We start from the raw sequence: 18,156 nt of genomic DNA on the forward strand, positions 1-18,156 counted from the left end.
CCAGTGTGCTGAAGGAGATAGCTCCGCCCCTTTTCCGCGGACCTTTCTCCCGCTTTTTCCTATATTCTGGCAGGGGTATTTTCCACATATATAGCCTCTGGGGCTATATATTGTGGTATTTTTGCCAGCCAAGGTGTTATTATTGCTTCTCAGGGCGCCCCCCCCAAGCGCCCTGCACCCTCAGTGACCGGAGTGTGAAGTGTGTGTGAGGAGCAATGGCGCACAGCTGCAGTACTGTGCGCTACCTTGGTGAAGACTGATGTCTTCTGCCGCCGATTTTCCGGACCTCTTCTTGCTTCTGGCTCTGTAAGGGGGACGGCGGCGCGGCTCCGGGACCGAACACCAAGGACTGGGCCTGCGGTCGATCCCTCTGGAGCTAATGGTGTCCAGTAGCCTAAGAAGCCCAAGCTGGCTGCAAGCAGGCAGGTTCGCTTCTTCTCCCTTTAGTCCCTCGCTGCAGTGAGCCTGTTGCCAGCAGGTCTCACTGAAAATAAAAAACCTAATTTCTATACTTTCTTTCTAAAGGCTCAGGAGTGTGCATCCAACCTCGGCCGGGCACAAAATCTAACTGAGGCTTGGAGGAGAGTCATAGTGGGAGGAGCCAGTGCACACCAGGTAGTCATAAATCTTTCTAGAGTGCCCAGCCTCCTTCGGAGCCCGCTATTCCCCATGGTCCTTACGGAGTTCCCAGCATCCACTAGGACGTCAGAGAAAGTGGTTTTCACATTTTAAAATGATTTTAAAAGAATAGATAATTCAGTCTTTGATAAGAGGTAACTTACAAAAAAACTTTCATGTTGTGTATTTCCATCTGCATATATGTGTAAATGGTTGTAATTACCTTTATAATACTTGCAATGGACTCAGCTCCTCGCCATGTCACATTACAACCCGTAAAATTGATTGTTTTAATTGTTGCCGAATTCTTCACACTTTGAATGATTACTGCAAAAAGAAAATGTCATCCTAATTAACACTAAATATAAGAAGTATTCAATGAGATGAAATGACAGCCAACACATAAAATACAAAGTATTTACTCAAGGGCAGGATCTCAAATTTGTTTATATCAATGTTTAACATATGGTTCTGCTGGATACATTTACATTTCATAAATAACTCTTACTTCATTGGAAGTTCATTAATTCACATGAAACAGCTGATTGTAGAAGGCGTTCCAGATTCAAATATACGATTTTAAATTTACATTCTTCTAATCTCCACAGCAACCAAGAAAACTGGAGAAATTAAATTCTCAAAATAAAAGCAGCAATTCACTGGAGGAAATACTGCTGGTGAATGACTCACTGTGTCCACTGCTTGTTCAATTTGCATCATTTTATTATAAATACGAAATACAGCAAGGTGCAATAATTGGACTAAGCAGGGGGGAAATAATGTTGTCCGGTTGTTATGCACAATTATTGTGTTCACCAAGTGTCTGGACAGGATAATGGTGCAATAAACTTTGCAGAGGTATGGAAAGCAAGGGCTTTGTGAAATAAATGGTTAAGCATTTAACAGAAAGGTGGCACTGTAGCGCGTATAAATTATCTCTCTGACCCACCCAATAAACAGACATAAAGGAAAGGACAGCTTTGGATAAATAGAGGAGTTCAGGAATACTGGAGCATCAAGAATGAGGATGTACATTCATGGACAAAGAAAAAAACACACTCAGAGTAGTGGCCGTGAAAACTACAAAATGGGGGGGAGGGGGAAAAAAACATTCTGTTAAAACAACTCTGTTTGACCAAGGACTAGAGAAAACGGGTTTAGTATGAAATACCTACTGTACAATCAAAATCTCGACAACAATTGACCGACGGTCTAAATCCCGACAAAGGTCAAAATACATACATTTAAAATACCGACAAGGTCGCATTACCGATATTTAAAATGTTGACAGGTCAAAATGTCGACACGTTTTTCATTATTATTTTTTTGTGGGTATGTCGACATAGACACAGTATGAGTGTACCGCTGCGCTCACCATGCTGCGCTCGGCACACTATTATATTCCCTCTCCAGGTCCACTGGGATGGTGAAGTATGAACAAGTCTGATTCAATGAAAAAATCATGAAAAACTCATGGCGACATTTTAAATGTCGAAATTTATTTTGACCTTGTGGGTATTTTAAATGTCAGTATTGTGACCATGTCGGGATTTTGACCGTCTGTCAATGGTTGTCTGTATTTTGACCGTCGGGATTTTGATTGTAGGTAATTGACCGCATCCCGAGAAAACATTAGATGCATTGAAAAGCAAGACATTGCTAGCTACCCTCCTATGCAGCAGATAATTGAGTTAAGTACCACTCTGAACTACACAGACTGTAAACAGACATTTTTTATGCAGTAAAGCATATCAAACAATAAAAACAAACATGTAACTGTATTTGAGTCTAAGAAAACAAAACTAACACTGTATGAATGTAAAAATCACCAACATACCTGAAACAAAGTACCGGCAAATTAAGCAAAAGCAATATACAAGTTTTTCTACTTACTTTCCAATCCTTCATCTCCACAAGAACAATACGGTAAAGATAAGTTCTCCAAAGAGGATGAGGCAGCCAGGCCCTTTAACAAGTAAAATACCACAAATAAGATCAAGAAACTTAAATTTTTATTAGCCATGGGAGGAGAAAAAAAAAAGTACAATGTTATACATATGTAAACATTGGGTATTTAATATTAAGGATGCTGATCTGAAAGTGTGCATGCACAGTGGGAGATGTATCAAACCTTCCAAAGAGGACAAGCGGAGGTGGATGACCACAGCAAACAATTACATTCTAGCTATCAATCATCTAGTACAGCTATATCAAACTTGTGTCTTCCCTGGGGCCGGAGCATGAAAAGTTCAGAGAGCCCGTTTGCTGGACAGGTGATGTGATCACAAGGTATGGCCAGGGGGTGGTGCAATACGGTTACAGTAAGTTTAACAGATGTCAAGCTATTATTTTACCAATCTAATAAAGAGTCACCTCACGCACCTTTATATGCCAATTACCAGCCTCTTCATGTACCTATATAGACACCAGAGCCCCCCTCATGCCCCTATATGTCATCAGAGCCCCCTCAAGACCCTACATGTGAAATAAGAGCGCATCATGACATTAGATATGGAATCAGAGCCCCCCTCATGCCCCTATACATGCCAAAGCCCCATCATGTGCTATAGGCCAGAGCCCCTACTTCATGTGCCACCAGTGCCCATCCACTTATGCCAGCACAACTGCAGCCAACTAGACCTTGGTCATGCTTACCTGACTGAGTCGGGATTGGACTCTTCTCCTCAAAGGCACTATCTGGCTCTGACAGCCTGTCACAGACAAACTCACTGTCTGTCACACCTGGGTCAACTCAGCATCCTTGTAGTGTTCTCCTTGTGACTGCACTGCTGCTGCTCTAGGAATTAGAGGACTCCTCCAGTATGCACAAGTGTGATGTGAAGCCGCCCCATCGCTCCTTACATGCCTCTGGCCAGGCATCCAAACAATGGCACAGATGTGCCTCTGTGAGCAATAACTTTGCACTCTCTTCAATGTGTCATATGGTAGGTGAAACCTTGGACAGCTCTAAAGGGCACGTTTGACATTCCTGATCTATTACATCATATAAAGTTAAAATATGATTGGTTGCTATAAGCAATAATTCCATAAATCTTTTTAAAAGGTTTGATACATCTCCCCCACAGAGTCATCTGGGCAAGATTTATTCAAGCATGGCCTTTCAAAACTCAAGTCAAATAGATGGATTCAACATGGCACCATTTGCGCAGTCAGACAGTAAAGGTATACAGGTCATGTGCAGTCATTGTCTGAAGGGATATAAATCAGAGATCAATCAATTAAAATGATTTCCAGTTTTGCGCTTCAAGATGTATTGCAGCAAATTCTTAAATTGGAGAGCACCCTAAGATCTCTCTAAAACATACCATCAGATATAAAAAAATTATTAGCAAAAATATGCGCTATACATATAAAACAAATGAATTTAAATTCATCCTGGGTGTTTGTAAGAAAAACCCTTTTCTTTCTTCTCCCCACCACGTATAAATTGAGAGCTGTACTGGGGTCCCTTTTACACAAGAAAAGACACTTAAGCCAAATACACACGGTGCGATATAACTACCAATATGGTCTATCACCTTGCGATGCCGTTGCGCACTCCCGTGGGGTCAGTATCAAGAAAAGAAAAAATAGACTGTGCAGACAGGCCAATTTAGACTCGAAAGTGTACAATCTAGTACATAGTATAGTCAAAATTGGCCATAGCCAAAATTGCACCATGTGTATAGTAATTATCTGTTGTTCTGGGCTCCAGGGAGTTCAAGGGAAATGGCATTGTGCATATCGGTCACATAAGCAGAATCGCACCGTATGTAGGCCCCTTTACATATTAGTTCTCACCCGCAGACACAAAAAGGTTTCTTTCCCTCAAAGTATTGGATACTTACAAAGTGGCCAAAAGATACCTTTATTGGAACACGTGAAAGAATCTGAATGTAAGTGTCTCTGCAGGTATTTCTAAGCTGTGTGCACATAAGTATCCAATACCTGAGGGAAAGAAACCTTTTTGTGTCTGCGGGTGAGACCTAATATGTAAGTGTATTTTCTTGTGGGACAGGGAACCCAGTACAGCTCTCAATTCAAACGTGGTGGAGAGAAGGAAAGAAAAGAGTTTTTCTTGCAAAGCCCAGGATGAATTTCAGTTCATTTGTTTTATATGTATAGTCCATATTTTTGCTAATAATTTTGTATTCACATCAGAGATCAAGATAACGAGATTTATGGTAAGAACTTACCGTTGTTAAATTCTCTTTCTGAGAGATACACTGGGTTCCACAGGGAATAACGTTGGGGTGTAGAGTAGGCTCTTGATCCGAGGCACCAACAGGCTAAAAGCTTTGACTTTTCCCAGGATGCATAGCGCCGCCTCCTCTATAACCCCACCTCAGTGCACAGTAGCTCAGTTTTGTTAACCAGTCCAATGCAGTAGCAGGTAAAAGAGACGACAACCGTTAGCTTCTTTGGGTTTGTATGGCATTAGCCGCTAAGTGTGTCAAGGTGGGCGCCCTGTGGAACCCAGTGTACCTCGCAGAAAGAGAGATTTAACAACGGTAAGTTCTTACCATAAATCTTGATTTCTGCAGCGGGGTACACTGGGTTCCACAGGGAATAACATCAGGGATGTCCTAAAAAAGTTCCTCAAGGGAGGGGACACACTGTAGCGGGCACAAGAACCCAGCGTCCAAAGGAAGCATCCTGGGAGGCAGATGTATCAAAGGCATAGAACCTTATGAACGTGTTCACTGAGGACCATGTAGCCGCCTTGCACAATTGTTCAAGGGTCGCACCACGTCGGGCCGGCCATGAAGGTCCAACAGACCGAGAAGAATAGGCCTTGATAGTAGCAGGAACTGGACGACCAGCCTGTACATAAGCATGTGCAATCACCATTCTAATCCATCTGGCAAGGGTCTGCTTGTGAGCAGGCCAGCCACATTTGTGAAAACCAAAAAGTACAAAGAGAGAATCAGACTACCTAATGGGAGCTGTCCTCTTTACAGAGAGCCAGTACCATATTCAAAGACCGCTCTCTGGAAGACAATTCAGGAGAGACAAAGGCCGGAACCACAATCTCCTGATTAAGGTGGAAAGAAGACACCACCTTAAGTAGATACCCAGAAAGTGTTCTAAGAACCGCCCGGTCACTGTGAAAAATCAGATAGGGGGACCTATGAGACAAGGCACCCAAATCCGACACCCATCTAGCAGAGGCAATAGCCAGTAGAAACAATACCTTAAAAGAAAGCCACTTAAGGTCTGCTGATTCAAGAGGCTCAAATGGAGACCCTTGTAATGCCTCCAGAACCACCGACAAATACCAAGGAGCCACAGGCGGGACGTAAGGAGATTGAATCTGTAACACACCCTGAGTGAATGTATGAACATCAGGTAGAGTCACAATTTTTCCCTGAAACCAAACCGACAAGGCAGAAATATGAACCTTGATGGAGGCCAGACGAAGGCCCAAGTCCAGGCCCTGTTGCAGAAAAGCCAAAAGTTTGGCCGTACTAAACTTGTAAGCGTCATGATTGTTAGATGCGCACCAAGCAAAGTAAGAATCCCAGACTCTATGATAAATCCGTGCCGAAGCCGGTTTCCGGACCTTCAACATAGTTTGAATGACCGCCTCAGAAAAACCCTTGGCCCTCAGGACCGAATCTTCAAGAGCCACGCCGTCAAAGCCAACCGGGCCAAATCCTGATATACATTAGGGCCCTGAACGAGGAGATCTGGGCGCTGCGTAAGTAGAAGGGGGCGCTCTATCGAGAGACCCTGAAGGTCTGAGAACCAATGCCGTTGGGCCACGCTGGGGCAATCAGAAGCAGGAGTCCTCCTTCTTGCTTGAACTTCCTTATTACCCTGGGCAGATGCGACACCGGAAGGAACACATAGGGCAGCCGAAATTTCCATGGAATTGCCAATGCGTCCACAAACGCTGCTTGAGGATCCCTTGTTCTTGCTCCGAACACCGGAACCTTGTGATTGTGTCGAGACGCCATCAGGTCCACATCTGGGAGGCCCCACTTGTCTACTAGGAGTTGAAATACTTCTGGATGGAGGCTCCACTCTCCGTCGTGTACGTCCTGATGATTGTGGAAGTCCGCTTCCCAGTTTAGGACCCCCAGAACGAACACTGCCGACATGGCCGATAGATGGCGTTTCGCCCACTGAAGAATCCTTGATACTTCCCTCATTGCCATGCGGCTTCGAGTGCCGCCTTGATGATTTATGTACGCCACTGTGGTGGCGTTGTCCGACTGTACTTGAACAGGTCTGTTCTGTACTAAATGCTGGGCCAAGTTCAGTGCATTGAACACCGCCCCCAGTTTCAGAATGTTTATCGGGAGGAGAGACTCCTCCTCGGTCCACCGACTCTGAAGGGAGTGTTGCTCCAACACCATGCCCCAACCTCTCAGACTGGTATCCATCGTCAGAAGGACCCAGTTGGAGATCCAGAAGGGACGACCCCTGTTAAAACATTGGTCCTGCAGCCATCAACTCAGTGACAGACGGACCTCCGGAGATAAGGAGATCATGTGAGACCTAATCCGGTGAGGCAGGCCGTCCCACATGGCAAGAATCAGCATCTGCAGAGAGCGGGAATGGAATTGAGCGTACTCCACCATGTCGAAAGCCGACACCATGAGACCTAGCACTTGCATTGCTGAGTGTATCGACACTTGCGGACAAGATAGGAAGCATCGAATCCTGTCCTGAAGTTTCAGGGCCTTCTCCTGAGACCAGAACAACCGCTGGTTGTGAATGTCCAACAACGCCCCCAGGTGCACCATGCTCTGAGCCAGGGACCAGGGAAGATTTCTTCCAGTTGATGAGCCACCCGTGGGCTTGCAGAAACTGGAGCGTCAAATCCAGATGACGAAGTAGAATTTCTGGGGAATTTGCCAAGATAAACAAGTCGTCCAGATACGGGAGGATCCTGACCCCTTGATGGCGGAGTACAGCCGTCATCACCGCCATGACCTTCGTGAAGACTCGCGTAGCCGTGGTCAAACCAAAAGGTAATGACCTTTGTGAAGACTCGCGGAGCCATGGTCAAACCAAAAGGTAAAGCCCGAAATTGATAATGGAGGTTGCCCACGGCAAACCTCAGGTACTGCTGATGCGCCATTGCAATAGGAATATGCAGGTAAGCATCCTGTATTGTCCAGGGACACTATATAATCCCCAGGCTCCAAGGCCAGAACAATACAGTGAAGAGTCTCCATACGAAACTTGAAGACTCTCACAGATTTGTTCAAGGACTTGAGGTTGAGAATGGGCCGAGAGGACCCATTCAGTTTCGGGACTAGGAACAGCGTTGAATAGAACCCCTTGCCTCTCTGAGCCAAAGGCACCTGTACTACCACTCCTGTGTCCAGGAGGGACTGTACCACCGAATGAAGAGTTTTTGCCTTCACCTGATCCGAAGGGACGTTTGTCAGGCATAATTAATGAGGGGGACGATTCTTGAAGGATATGGCGTAACCTCGAGTGACGACTTTCCGTACCCAGGAGTCGGAAGTGGTCTTCAACCATTCCTAGGTAAACCCTAGAAGTCGGCCTCCCACCCTGGGATCCCCCAGAGGGAGATGCAGCAGGCTTATCAGATTTGGAAACTGGCTGACGGGCAGCCCAGGCACGTTTAGGTTTGGGCTTAGTGGTTTTGGAAGTGCGAGCCTGTTTTGGGTATGCCTGACCTTTTGCTTTACCTGAAGGACGAAAGGAGTGAAAGGAAGAACTCTTAACATTCGGCACCAAAGGAGCAGTACTAAGTAGACACGCTGTTTTAGCAGAAGCTAAGTCAGCCACTATTTTGTTGAGGTCCTCTCCAAAAAGAATGTCTCCCTTAAAAGGGAGCACCTCCAGGGTTTTCTTAGAATCCAGATCCACAGACCAGGACCGTAACCATAGAATCCGGCGAACCAAAATGTACATAGTAGAAGCCTTGGCCGCCAGAATACCGGAGTCAGAAGCCGCCTCCTTAATGTAATGAGAGGCTGTAACAATACACGAGAGACATTGTCTAGCATTATCAGAAAAGTTGAAAGGCAGCTCTGCTTCCACCTCCTGAGCCCATGCTTCAATAGCTTCTGCAGCCCAAGTAGCTGCAATAGTGGGCCGATGCAAAGCTCCTGCTAGGGTGTAAATCGCCTTTAAGCAACCCTCCACACGCTTATTCGTCAGTTCTTTCAGAGAAGTGACGGTAGTTACAAGTAGAGCTAAGGAAATCACCAGCCGCGCCAATTGCGAATCCACAGGCGGGGGTGTTTCACAATTTTTACTTAGCTCCGCAACGATGGGATAGCGAGGCAGCATTTTCTTGTGAGGTGTGAATTTCTTTCCCGGATATTTCCAAGATTCCTGACGTATGTCAACTAAATGGTCAGAGTGAGGTAAAATAGGATTTTGGTTACCTACCGGTTAATCCTTTTCTCGTAGTCCGTAGAGGATGCTGGGGTCCACATTAGTACCATAGGGGTATAGACGGGTCAATCAGGAGCCATTGGCACTTTAAGAGTTTGAGAGTGTGGGCTGGCTCCTCCCTCTATGCCCCTCCTACCAGACTCAGTCTAGAAACTGTGCCCAAGGAGACGGACATCTTCAAGAGAAGGATTTTACACAGATAGTCGCAAGATTCATACCAGCTCACACATACAAGGCACATCAAGCTAACCGAGCTTGAAAACTCAGCAACCGCTGAAACATTACTTACCAAGTAACAATGCAGTACTCAACTAAAAACGAAGTTGTACTGAACCAAATAACGTTAGCAGGAAAACTAAGTGCTGGGCGGGCGCCCAGCATCCTCTACAGACTACGAGAAAAGGATTTACCGGTAGGTAACAAAATCCTATTTTCTCTTACGTCCTAGAGGATGCTGGGGTCCACATTAGTATCATAGGGATGTACCAAAGCTCCCAGAAAGGGAGGGAGAGCGCGGAGGCTCCTGCAGAACTGATTGACTGAACTTCAGATCATCAGAGGCCAAAGTATCGAAATTCTAGAACTTTGCAAACGTGTTCGACCCAGACCAAGTTGCAGCCCGGCAAAGTTGTAAATCTGAGACACCCCGGGCAGCCACCCAGGAAGACCCCACCTTATGAGTAGAGTGGGCTTTGACAGACGTAGGACACGGAAATACTGCCGTAGAATACGCATGCTGGATAGTGAACCTGATCCAGCGAGAAATAGTCTGCTTAGAAGCAGGATACCCAATCTTCTTGGGATCATACAGGACAAATAGAGAGTCCGATTTTCTGTGACGAGCAGTCCTCTTCACATAGAATTTCAGAGCCCTTACAACATCCAAGGACTTTGATGAAATTGAGGAGTCAGTAGCCACTGGCACCACAATAGGTTGGTTGATATGAAATGCCGACACAACCTTCAGAAGAAACTGCTGACGTTTCCGGAGCTCAGCTCTATCTTCGTGCAAGATCAAGTATGGGCTTTTACAGGACAAAGCCCCCAACTCCGACACACGTCTAGCAGAAGCTAAGGCCAACAATGTGACAGCCTTTCATGTAAGAAATTTGACCTCAACCCCCTGTAGAGGCTCAAACCAGTCCGATTGGAGGAACTGCAACACCGCGTTAAGGTCCCAAGGCGCCGTAGGCGGCACAAAGGGAGGTAGGATGTGCAGAACTCCCTACAAAAAGGTCTGAACCTCAGGGAGGGCAGCCAATTGTTTCTGGAAGAAAATGGATAGTGCCGAAATCTGGACCTTCACAGATCCCAACCTCAGGCCCATATCCACACCGGCTTGTAGGAAGAGGAGAAACCGTTCCAGTTGAAACTCCACCGCAGGAAATTTCATAAACTCACACCAAGATACATATTTTTTCCAAATTCGATGGTAATGTTTAGACGTTACTCCTTTCCTAGCCTGTATTAGGGTAGGAATAACCTTGTTCGGAATGCCATTTCGAGCCAGTATCAGGCATTCAACCTCCATGCCGTCAAACGTAGCCATGGTAGGTCTTGATAGGTGAACGGCCCCTGCTGCAGCAGGTCGTCCCGAAGAGGAAGAAGCCTTGGCTCTCCTCTCAGTAGATCCAGAAGATCTGTGTACCAAGCCCTTCTTGTCCAGACTGGAGCAATGAGGATCGCTTGAACCCTTGTTCTCCTTATGAGCTTTAGAACTCTTAGGATGACTGGAAGTGGAGGAAACGCGTACACCGACTGAAACACCCACAGAGGGCATCCACCGCCACTGCTTGCGGGTTCCTCGACCTGGAACAATACCATCGAAGCTTCTTGTTGAGACGAGAGGCCATCATGTCGATCTGGGATACGCCCCAAAGATCTGTTACCTCCTTGAACACCTCAGGGTGGAGACCCCACTCCCCTGGATGGAGATCGTGTCTGCTGAGGAAGTCTGCTTCCCAGTTGTCTACTCCCGGAATGAAGATGGCTGACAGCGCCAATGCGTGTTTTTCTGCCCAGAAGATGATTTTTGTTACCTCTGACGACATTGCAGGTCTGCTCTTCGTTCCTCCCTGTCGGCTTATGTAAGCCACTGTTGTCACATTGTCCGACTGCACTTGAACGGCCTGATTTCTCAGAACATGGGCCGCTTGGAGAAGACCATTGTAGACGGCTCTTAGTTCCAGAATGTTTATCGGCAGGCCGGCTTCCAGACTTGACCACCTTCCTTGGAAGGTTTCCCCTTGAGTGACTGCGCCCCAGCCCCGGAGACTTGCATCCGTAGTTAGAAGGATCCAGTCCTGAATCCCAAAACTGCAGCCCTCCAGAAGGTGAGGCAGTTGCAGCCACCAGAGGAGTGAAATCCTGGCCTTTGGTGACAGACGTATTCTCTGGTGCATGTGTAGATGGGATCCCGACCACTTGTTCAGGAGATACAGTTGGAAGGACCGAGCGTGAAACCTCCCATACTGCAGGGCCTTGTAAGAGGCCACCATTTTTCCCAGAAGCCGAATGCACTGATAAACCGATACCTGGGTTGGCTTCAGGACATCCCGGACCATTGTTTGTATCACCAACGCTTTTTCCTCTGGAAGAAACAACCTCTTCACTTCCATGTCGAGAATCATTCCCAGAAAAGACAACCTCCTGGTTGGTTCCAAATGTGATTATGGAAGATTCAGGATCCAACTATGTTCCCTGAGACGCTGGGTCGTGAGAGCTATGGACCGTAACAGCTTCTCCTTGGACGATGCTTTTATCAGTAGATCGTCCAGGTATGGAATTATGTTCACCAAGGTGATGGCGGAACTGATGATTCTCCTCCGCAGACAGGGGGTGAATACCCTCGGTGCTGTAGAGAGGCCGAATGGCAGGGCCTGGAACTGAAAATGACAGTCCAACAGTGCGAATCGAAGATAAGCTTGATGCGGCAGCCAAATTGGAATGTGGAGGTACACATCCTTGAGATCTAGGGATACCAGGAATTCTCTCTCCTCCAGATCTGATATCACTGCCCTTAGAAACTCCATTTTGAACTTAAAATCACTAAACCCCTTTCTGAGGGAGTTCAAGTTCAGAATGGGCCTGACCGCACCATCCGGTGTCGGTACCACGAAAAGGTTAACCTTTGTTGTGCATATGAGGTGGTACTGGCACAATGACCTGTGCCTCCACCAACTTCTGGACGGCTTCTTGCAGGACAGTCCTGTCCGCCAGCAGAGCTGGCAAGCCTGATTTGAAAAATCGGTGAGGAGGGAGATTTTGAAATTCCAGCTTTTACCCGAGACACAATCTCTTGCACCCAGGGGTCCAGGCCGGATGACACCCAGACGTGACTGAAATGCCTGAGTCTCGCTCCCACCGGCCCCACCTCTGGGGCGTGCAGACCACCGTCATGCAGAGGACTTTGGTTTACCTGAAGCAGGTTTCTGTTTCTAGGAACCTGTAGCCGCAGGTTTCTTGGACTTGGGCCGTCCTCCCCGAAAGAAGGTGTTGGACGGCTTGGCCTTTCTGGGCTTGGTAGACCGAAAGGGCTGTGATGTAGCTGAAGAAAAGGGTTTCTTCGGAGCAGGTGTAGCTGATGGAAGAAAAGGTGACTTACTAGCCGCCCTAGCCGTGAAGATCCACGCATCTAACGCTTCCCCAAAGAGAGCCTGACCTGTGTATGGTAGGATCTCCACACTTCTCCTGGATTCCACGTCGGCAGACCACTGGTGCAACCACAGTCCTCGACGAGCTGTTACAGACATGGAAGAAATTCCCGCAGCCATGGAACCCAGGTCTTTCATGGATTCTACCAGAAATCCTGCCGAATCCTCAATGTTACATAAAAAGAATTCAACATCACATTTTTCCACAGTATCCAAGTCTTCAAGTAACGTGCCTGACCACTTTACTATAGCTTTGGCAATCCAAGCACTGGGAATAGTGGGACATAGTATTGCCCCAGAAGCCGTGTACACGGATTTGAGCGTATTATCAATCTTACGATCAGCCGCCTCTTTCAAGGCAGTAGATCCTGGAACAGGTAAAACCACCTTTTTGAGAGTCTGGATACTGACGCGTCAATAGGCGGGTTTCCCCATTTTTTCCTATCCTCTACCGGGAAAGGAAATGCCACCAGAACCCTTTTAGGTATCTGGAATTTTTTTCCGCGGTTTCCCAAGCCTTTTCAAAAATAGCATTTAATTCCTTTGACACAGGGAAGTTTAGCGAGAATTTCTTATTTTCAGTGAAGTAAGCCTCCTCAACCTGCTCAGGTGTTGTATCAGCAATATTAAACACATCTCTAATAGCCTCTATCATCAACTGCACCCCTTTAGCAAGAGATGCTGCCCCCCGCAAACATCCCTGTCACCGTCTGCAGTGTCAGAATCGGTATCCATATCATCTTGCATGATCTGCGCAAGAGCACGTGTATGTGAATATACAGCGGGGAGCCCTGAGGTACCAGAACTGGGCCAGACTACCATAGAGTTCTGTAAAGCCTGAGTTGCAGATTTATTTTGTGCAACCCTACTTGAAATCTGAGAAATCATAGATTTGATAGAGGATAACCACTCAGGCTCCCTTGCTGGTATACAGTGGGGATTGAAAGTTTGGGCACCCCAGGCAAAAATTAATTTTAATGTGCAAAAAGAAGCCGAGGAAAGATGGAAAAATCTCCAAAAGGCATCAAATTACAGATTAGACATTCTTATAACATGTCAAAAAAAGTTTGATTTTATTTCCGTCATATACACTTTCGAAAGAACAGAAAACAAAAAATGGCGTCTGCAAAAGTTTGGGCACCCTGCAGAGTTAATACCTTGTACTGCCCCCTTTGGCAAGTATCACAGCTTGTAAACACTTTTTGTAGCCAGCCAAGAGTCTTTCAATTCTTGTTTAAGGTATCTTTGCCCATTCTTCCTTACTAAAGTCTTCCAGTTCTTTGAGATTCCTGGGCTGTCTGTGACGCACTGCTCTTTTAAGGTCTATCCATAGATTTTCAATTATGTTGAGGTCAGGAGATTGTGAAGGCCATGATAAAACCATCAGTTTACGCCTCTTGATGTAATCCACCGTGGATTTTGAGTTGTGTTTAGGATCATTATCCATTTGTAGAAGCCAGCCTCTCTTTGACTTCAGCTTTTTCACAGATGGCATCAAGTTAGCGTCCAAAATTTGCTGGAATCTTATTGAATCCATTTTTCCTTCTACTCGTAAAATGTTCCCTGTGCCACTGGCTGCAATACAACCCCAAAGCATGATTGATCCTCCCCCATGCTTAACAGTTGGACAGAGGTTCTTTTCATTAAATTCTGTGCCCTTTCTTCTCCAAACGTACCTTTGCTCATTCCGGCCAAAAAGTTTGATTTTAACCTCATCGGTTCACAGAACTTTATTCCAAAATGCATCAAACTTGTCTATATGTTCATTTGCAAACTTCAAACGCTGATTTTTATGGTGAGGACGTAGAAGAGGTTTTCTTCTGATGACTCTTCCATGAAGACCATATTTGCACAAGTATCTCTTTATGGTGGAATAGTGTACCACAACTCCAGTGTCTGCCAGATCTTCCTGGAGGGATCGTGCAGTCAAACGTGGATTTTGACTTGCTTTTCTCACAATCCTGCGAGCTGTTCTGTCTGATATTTTTCTTGGTCTTCCAGATCTTGCTTTAACTTCCACTGTTCCTGATGACTGCCATTTCTAAATTACATTCCGAACAGAGGATATGGGAATCTAATAACGCTTTGCTATCTTCTTATAGCCTTCTCCTGCTTTGTGAGCGTCAACTATTCTCAGTTTCAGTGTTCTACACAACTGGTTAGAGGAACCCATGGTGCTGATTGTTGGAGCAAGGTCAGATGAGTCTGGGCTTTTAAAACCTTTGAGATTGACATCACCTGGTCTTTCCAGACGATGATTGAGAAGAATCCATGACACTGCCAGGTCTCAGCTGTCCAAAGGGGGCAGTACAAGGTATAAACTCTGCAGGGTGCCCAAACTTTTGCAGACGCCATTTTTTGTTTTCTGTTCATTTGAAAGTGTAAATGATGGAAATAGAATCAAACTTTTTTTGACATGTTATAAGAATGTCTAATCTGTAATTTGATGCCTTTTGGAGATTTTTCCATCTTTCCTTGGCTTCTTTTTGCACATTAATATGAATTTTTGCCTGGGGTGCCCAAACTTTCAATCCCCACTTTATGTGCTAAACCAGTGCAATCCTGATTACATATAATGGGATCATCCTGAGAGGACATAGCCTCTGCAGCATATGACACAGATTTCCTGGACAATGCTTAATAGAGACCACAGACACTCTATACACACACACACACACACACACACACACAGGAGGACAGACAGAGTTTCACCCCCAAGAATGGCAAGTGAGACACACACGCTTTCAATGTAACGGAAGACCCCTATTAGCGCTGACTGTGCACCTTAATAGGATACACAATCTCAATATAGCCTCCCACCCCTTCTACAACCCCCTGGTACCGTGAGAGATAGCTGGAGTTGCTGTGGAGGGACTGCTCTTCCTGGACAGCGCTGTGCAGGCAGGAAAATGGCGCTGAAACGCTGCTGGGTCAGCTCTGAGGAGAAGCTCTGCCCCCAAAATGGCGCTGTCTTCCCGCTCTTCACAAGGATTATACTGGCCTGAGGTAAAATGCTGGCTGAGATCCACGGACCCCGACAGGCCTGCTGACCAGTGCAGGGTTCAGGCGCTGGCTCAGGGCATCCCTCACAGCGCCGCACTAAGTACCGCTGAGCCTCCGGAGCGCAGTTAGTACTGCGCTCCTACCCTGTTGCCGCCATCTTCACACCGGCACCTTGCTTGCTAGGGGGGTCGGTGACTCACTCGCCACTGATCTTCAGCTCTGTAAGGGGGTGGCGGCATGCTGCTGGGATGAGCGATCCCCTGTTGCAGGGAACGATCTATCCCCTCAGGAGCTCAGTGTCCTGTCAGTGGAGATAGTGGCTCAGACCCCGCAGGGCGGACACTACTCCCCCCCTTAGTCCCACGAAGCAAGAGGTTGTTGCCAGCAGCCTCCCTGTAAAATAATAAACTCTAAAAAAAAAACTTGACTAAAGAAGCTCTGTAGAGCTCCCCTAGTTGTGACGGGCTCCTCCGGGCACATTTTCTAAACTGAGTCTGGTAGGAGGGGCATAGAGGGAGGAGCCAGCCCACACTCTCAAACTCTTAAAGTGCTAATGGCTCCTGGTGGACCCATCTATACCCCTATGGTCTTAATGTGGACCCCAGCATCCTCTAGGACGTAAGAAAAAACTTGTTTGACAACCATTTGACGTTTAAATCTGTCCGGTTTCTTAGAAGTAGCATCAAGCTCTGGGTCATCAGTAATTTGAAGAATTAGTCTGATAGCCTCCAATAAGTCAGGAACATCCACCTGTGAGACAGATTCCCCATCAGAAGTATCTGGATCAGTATCTGTGGGATCAGTATACACGCTACCCTCATCAGACGAGGTGGCTGGGACGTGGGTGGATTGTGAGGAAGTGATGGCCTGCCTTGGTCTTAGGTGGGCGAGAGTTAGATTTCTGTTTTGTCAGTGAGTGGTTCAATTGCTGTAACTGAGTAGACAGGTGATCTGCCCATGGCGGATTAACCACCGGGACAATATGCGGTTGTACCGGCACGTGAGGTTCAATAGAGGGCGTAAGTCTAGTTACCAGCATACTTAATAACGTTGAGAAAGCAGCCCAAGGTGTGTCATTATGAATCCCCGTTGCTATGGTCCCACTGAGGTGGTAGGGAACCCCCAGAACCTGAACCCTCTGCTGCTATGTTCAAAATTCACATATAAAAGCTCTTCTGAGGGCTGCTGTAGCAGCCCTGCCTGTTGTATGCCTGCACTGCATGGCACCAACTACAAAACTGAGCACCTGTGCACGGAGGCGGGGTTATAGAGGAGGCGGCGCTATGCATTGTGGGAACAGTCAAAGTTTTTAGCCTGTTGGTGCCTCGGATCAAGATCCTACTCTACACCCCGATGTTATTCCCTGTGGAACTCAGTGCACCCCGCTGCAGAAAAGAATATTTTCCGATAAAGATAGTTCAGTTAGTTAAGTCTGATTACAACGTGAGTGGTTATCTGGTTTCTGGATTTTGTTTTTATATTTTAATACCTAATTTGTATCACCATACACAAAGTATACTAAAGCATACTTAAAATGTACCTGTGTTTTTGGACAATGCCTCTATTATTCCTCTCCTTTTTAAACCACCCAACAGTGGGGGTAATTCCAAGTTGATCGCAGCAGGATTTTTTTTAGCAATTGGGCAAAACCATGTGCACTGCAGGGGAGGCAGATATAACATGTGCAGAGAGAGTTAGATTTGGATGGGGTGTGTTCAATCTGCAATCTAATTTGCAGTGTAAAAATAAAGCAGACAGTATTTACCCTGCAGAGAAACAAAATAACCCACCCAAATCTAACTCTCTCTGCACATGTTATATCTGCCTCCCCTGCAGTGCACATGGTTTTGCCCAATTGCTAAAAAAAATCCTGCTGCGATCAACTTGGAATTACCCCCAGTGTTTCCTACTGTGACTTTTTAAAGAGGCACCTGGTGATCATGCGTGGGTGCATGACATCATCACTGCGCAACAGCAATTACTCATGTTATATTCTTTGTGGATAACAGATCACATAAATGTATATCTATAGCTACATGAAAAATGCATTTTTGGCAATTGGCCAGGCACGCCAAAGTCCAACAAGATAAAGATGCAAAAAGAACTTAATGATAACATACTGTAGCTATGACGCATGAAAAGCAACTTTCAATACAGGACAAGCAAATTTGCTACATATTTTACTAATATGTTTTGAATGTTGCACGTGTTCTTGAAATAGTAAAAAAAATAGAAAAAAAAAATTAGTGGTTATAAAAAATAAAAAAAACAAAATATATCTTGCACTATTCAAATACAAATGTCAAGTCACGGTCACATTACAAATATCACTTGTTACCTCTGCAGTATATTATGTGAAGTGTATAAAAGAGTGGGGAAGTCATCCTGAGCCCCCCAAAAATGGTCATAAGGACAGTGTAGGAGATAGTTCTAAGGTGTCACGGGGTATCATTTTATAACTGTAATGTACAGAACGCATACTACGTGTACACAAGCG

General features: G+C 46.0%; 1 protein-coding gene across 1 annotated transcript in view; it reads right to left on the reverse strand.

Annotated features, from left to right (window-relative positions):
- Positions 1 to 18,156, reverse strand: part of CEP78 (centrosomal protein 78) — a 239,311-nt gene that overhangs the window by 172,081 nt on the left and 49,074 nt on the right. The window contains exons 4-5 of the mRNA XM_063913831.1: positions 2,512 to 2,584; positions 842 to 945 (exon numbers count right to left, since the gene is read on the reverse strand). Coding sequence (XP_063769901.1) covers positions 842 to 945; positions 2,512 to 2,584 — 177 coding nt within the window. The remainder of the gene's footprint in view (positions 1 to 841; positions 946 to 2,511; positions 2,585 to 18,156) is intronic.

This window comes from Pseudophryne corroboree, chromosome 1, assembly GCF_028390025.1.
Source record: "Pseudophryne corroboree isolate aPseCor3 chromosome 1, aPseCor3.hap2, whole genome shotgun sequence".
NCBI classification, from domain to species: Eukaryota; Metazoa; Chordata; class Amphibia; order Anura; family Myobatrachidae; genus Pseudophryne; species Pseudophryne corroboree.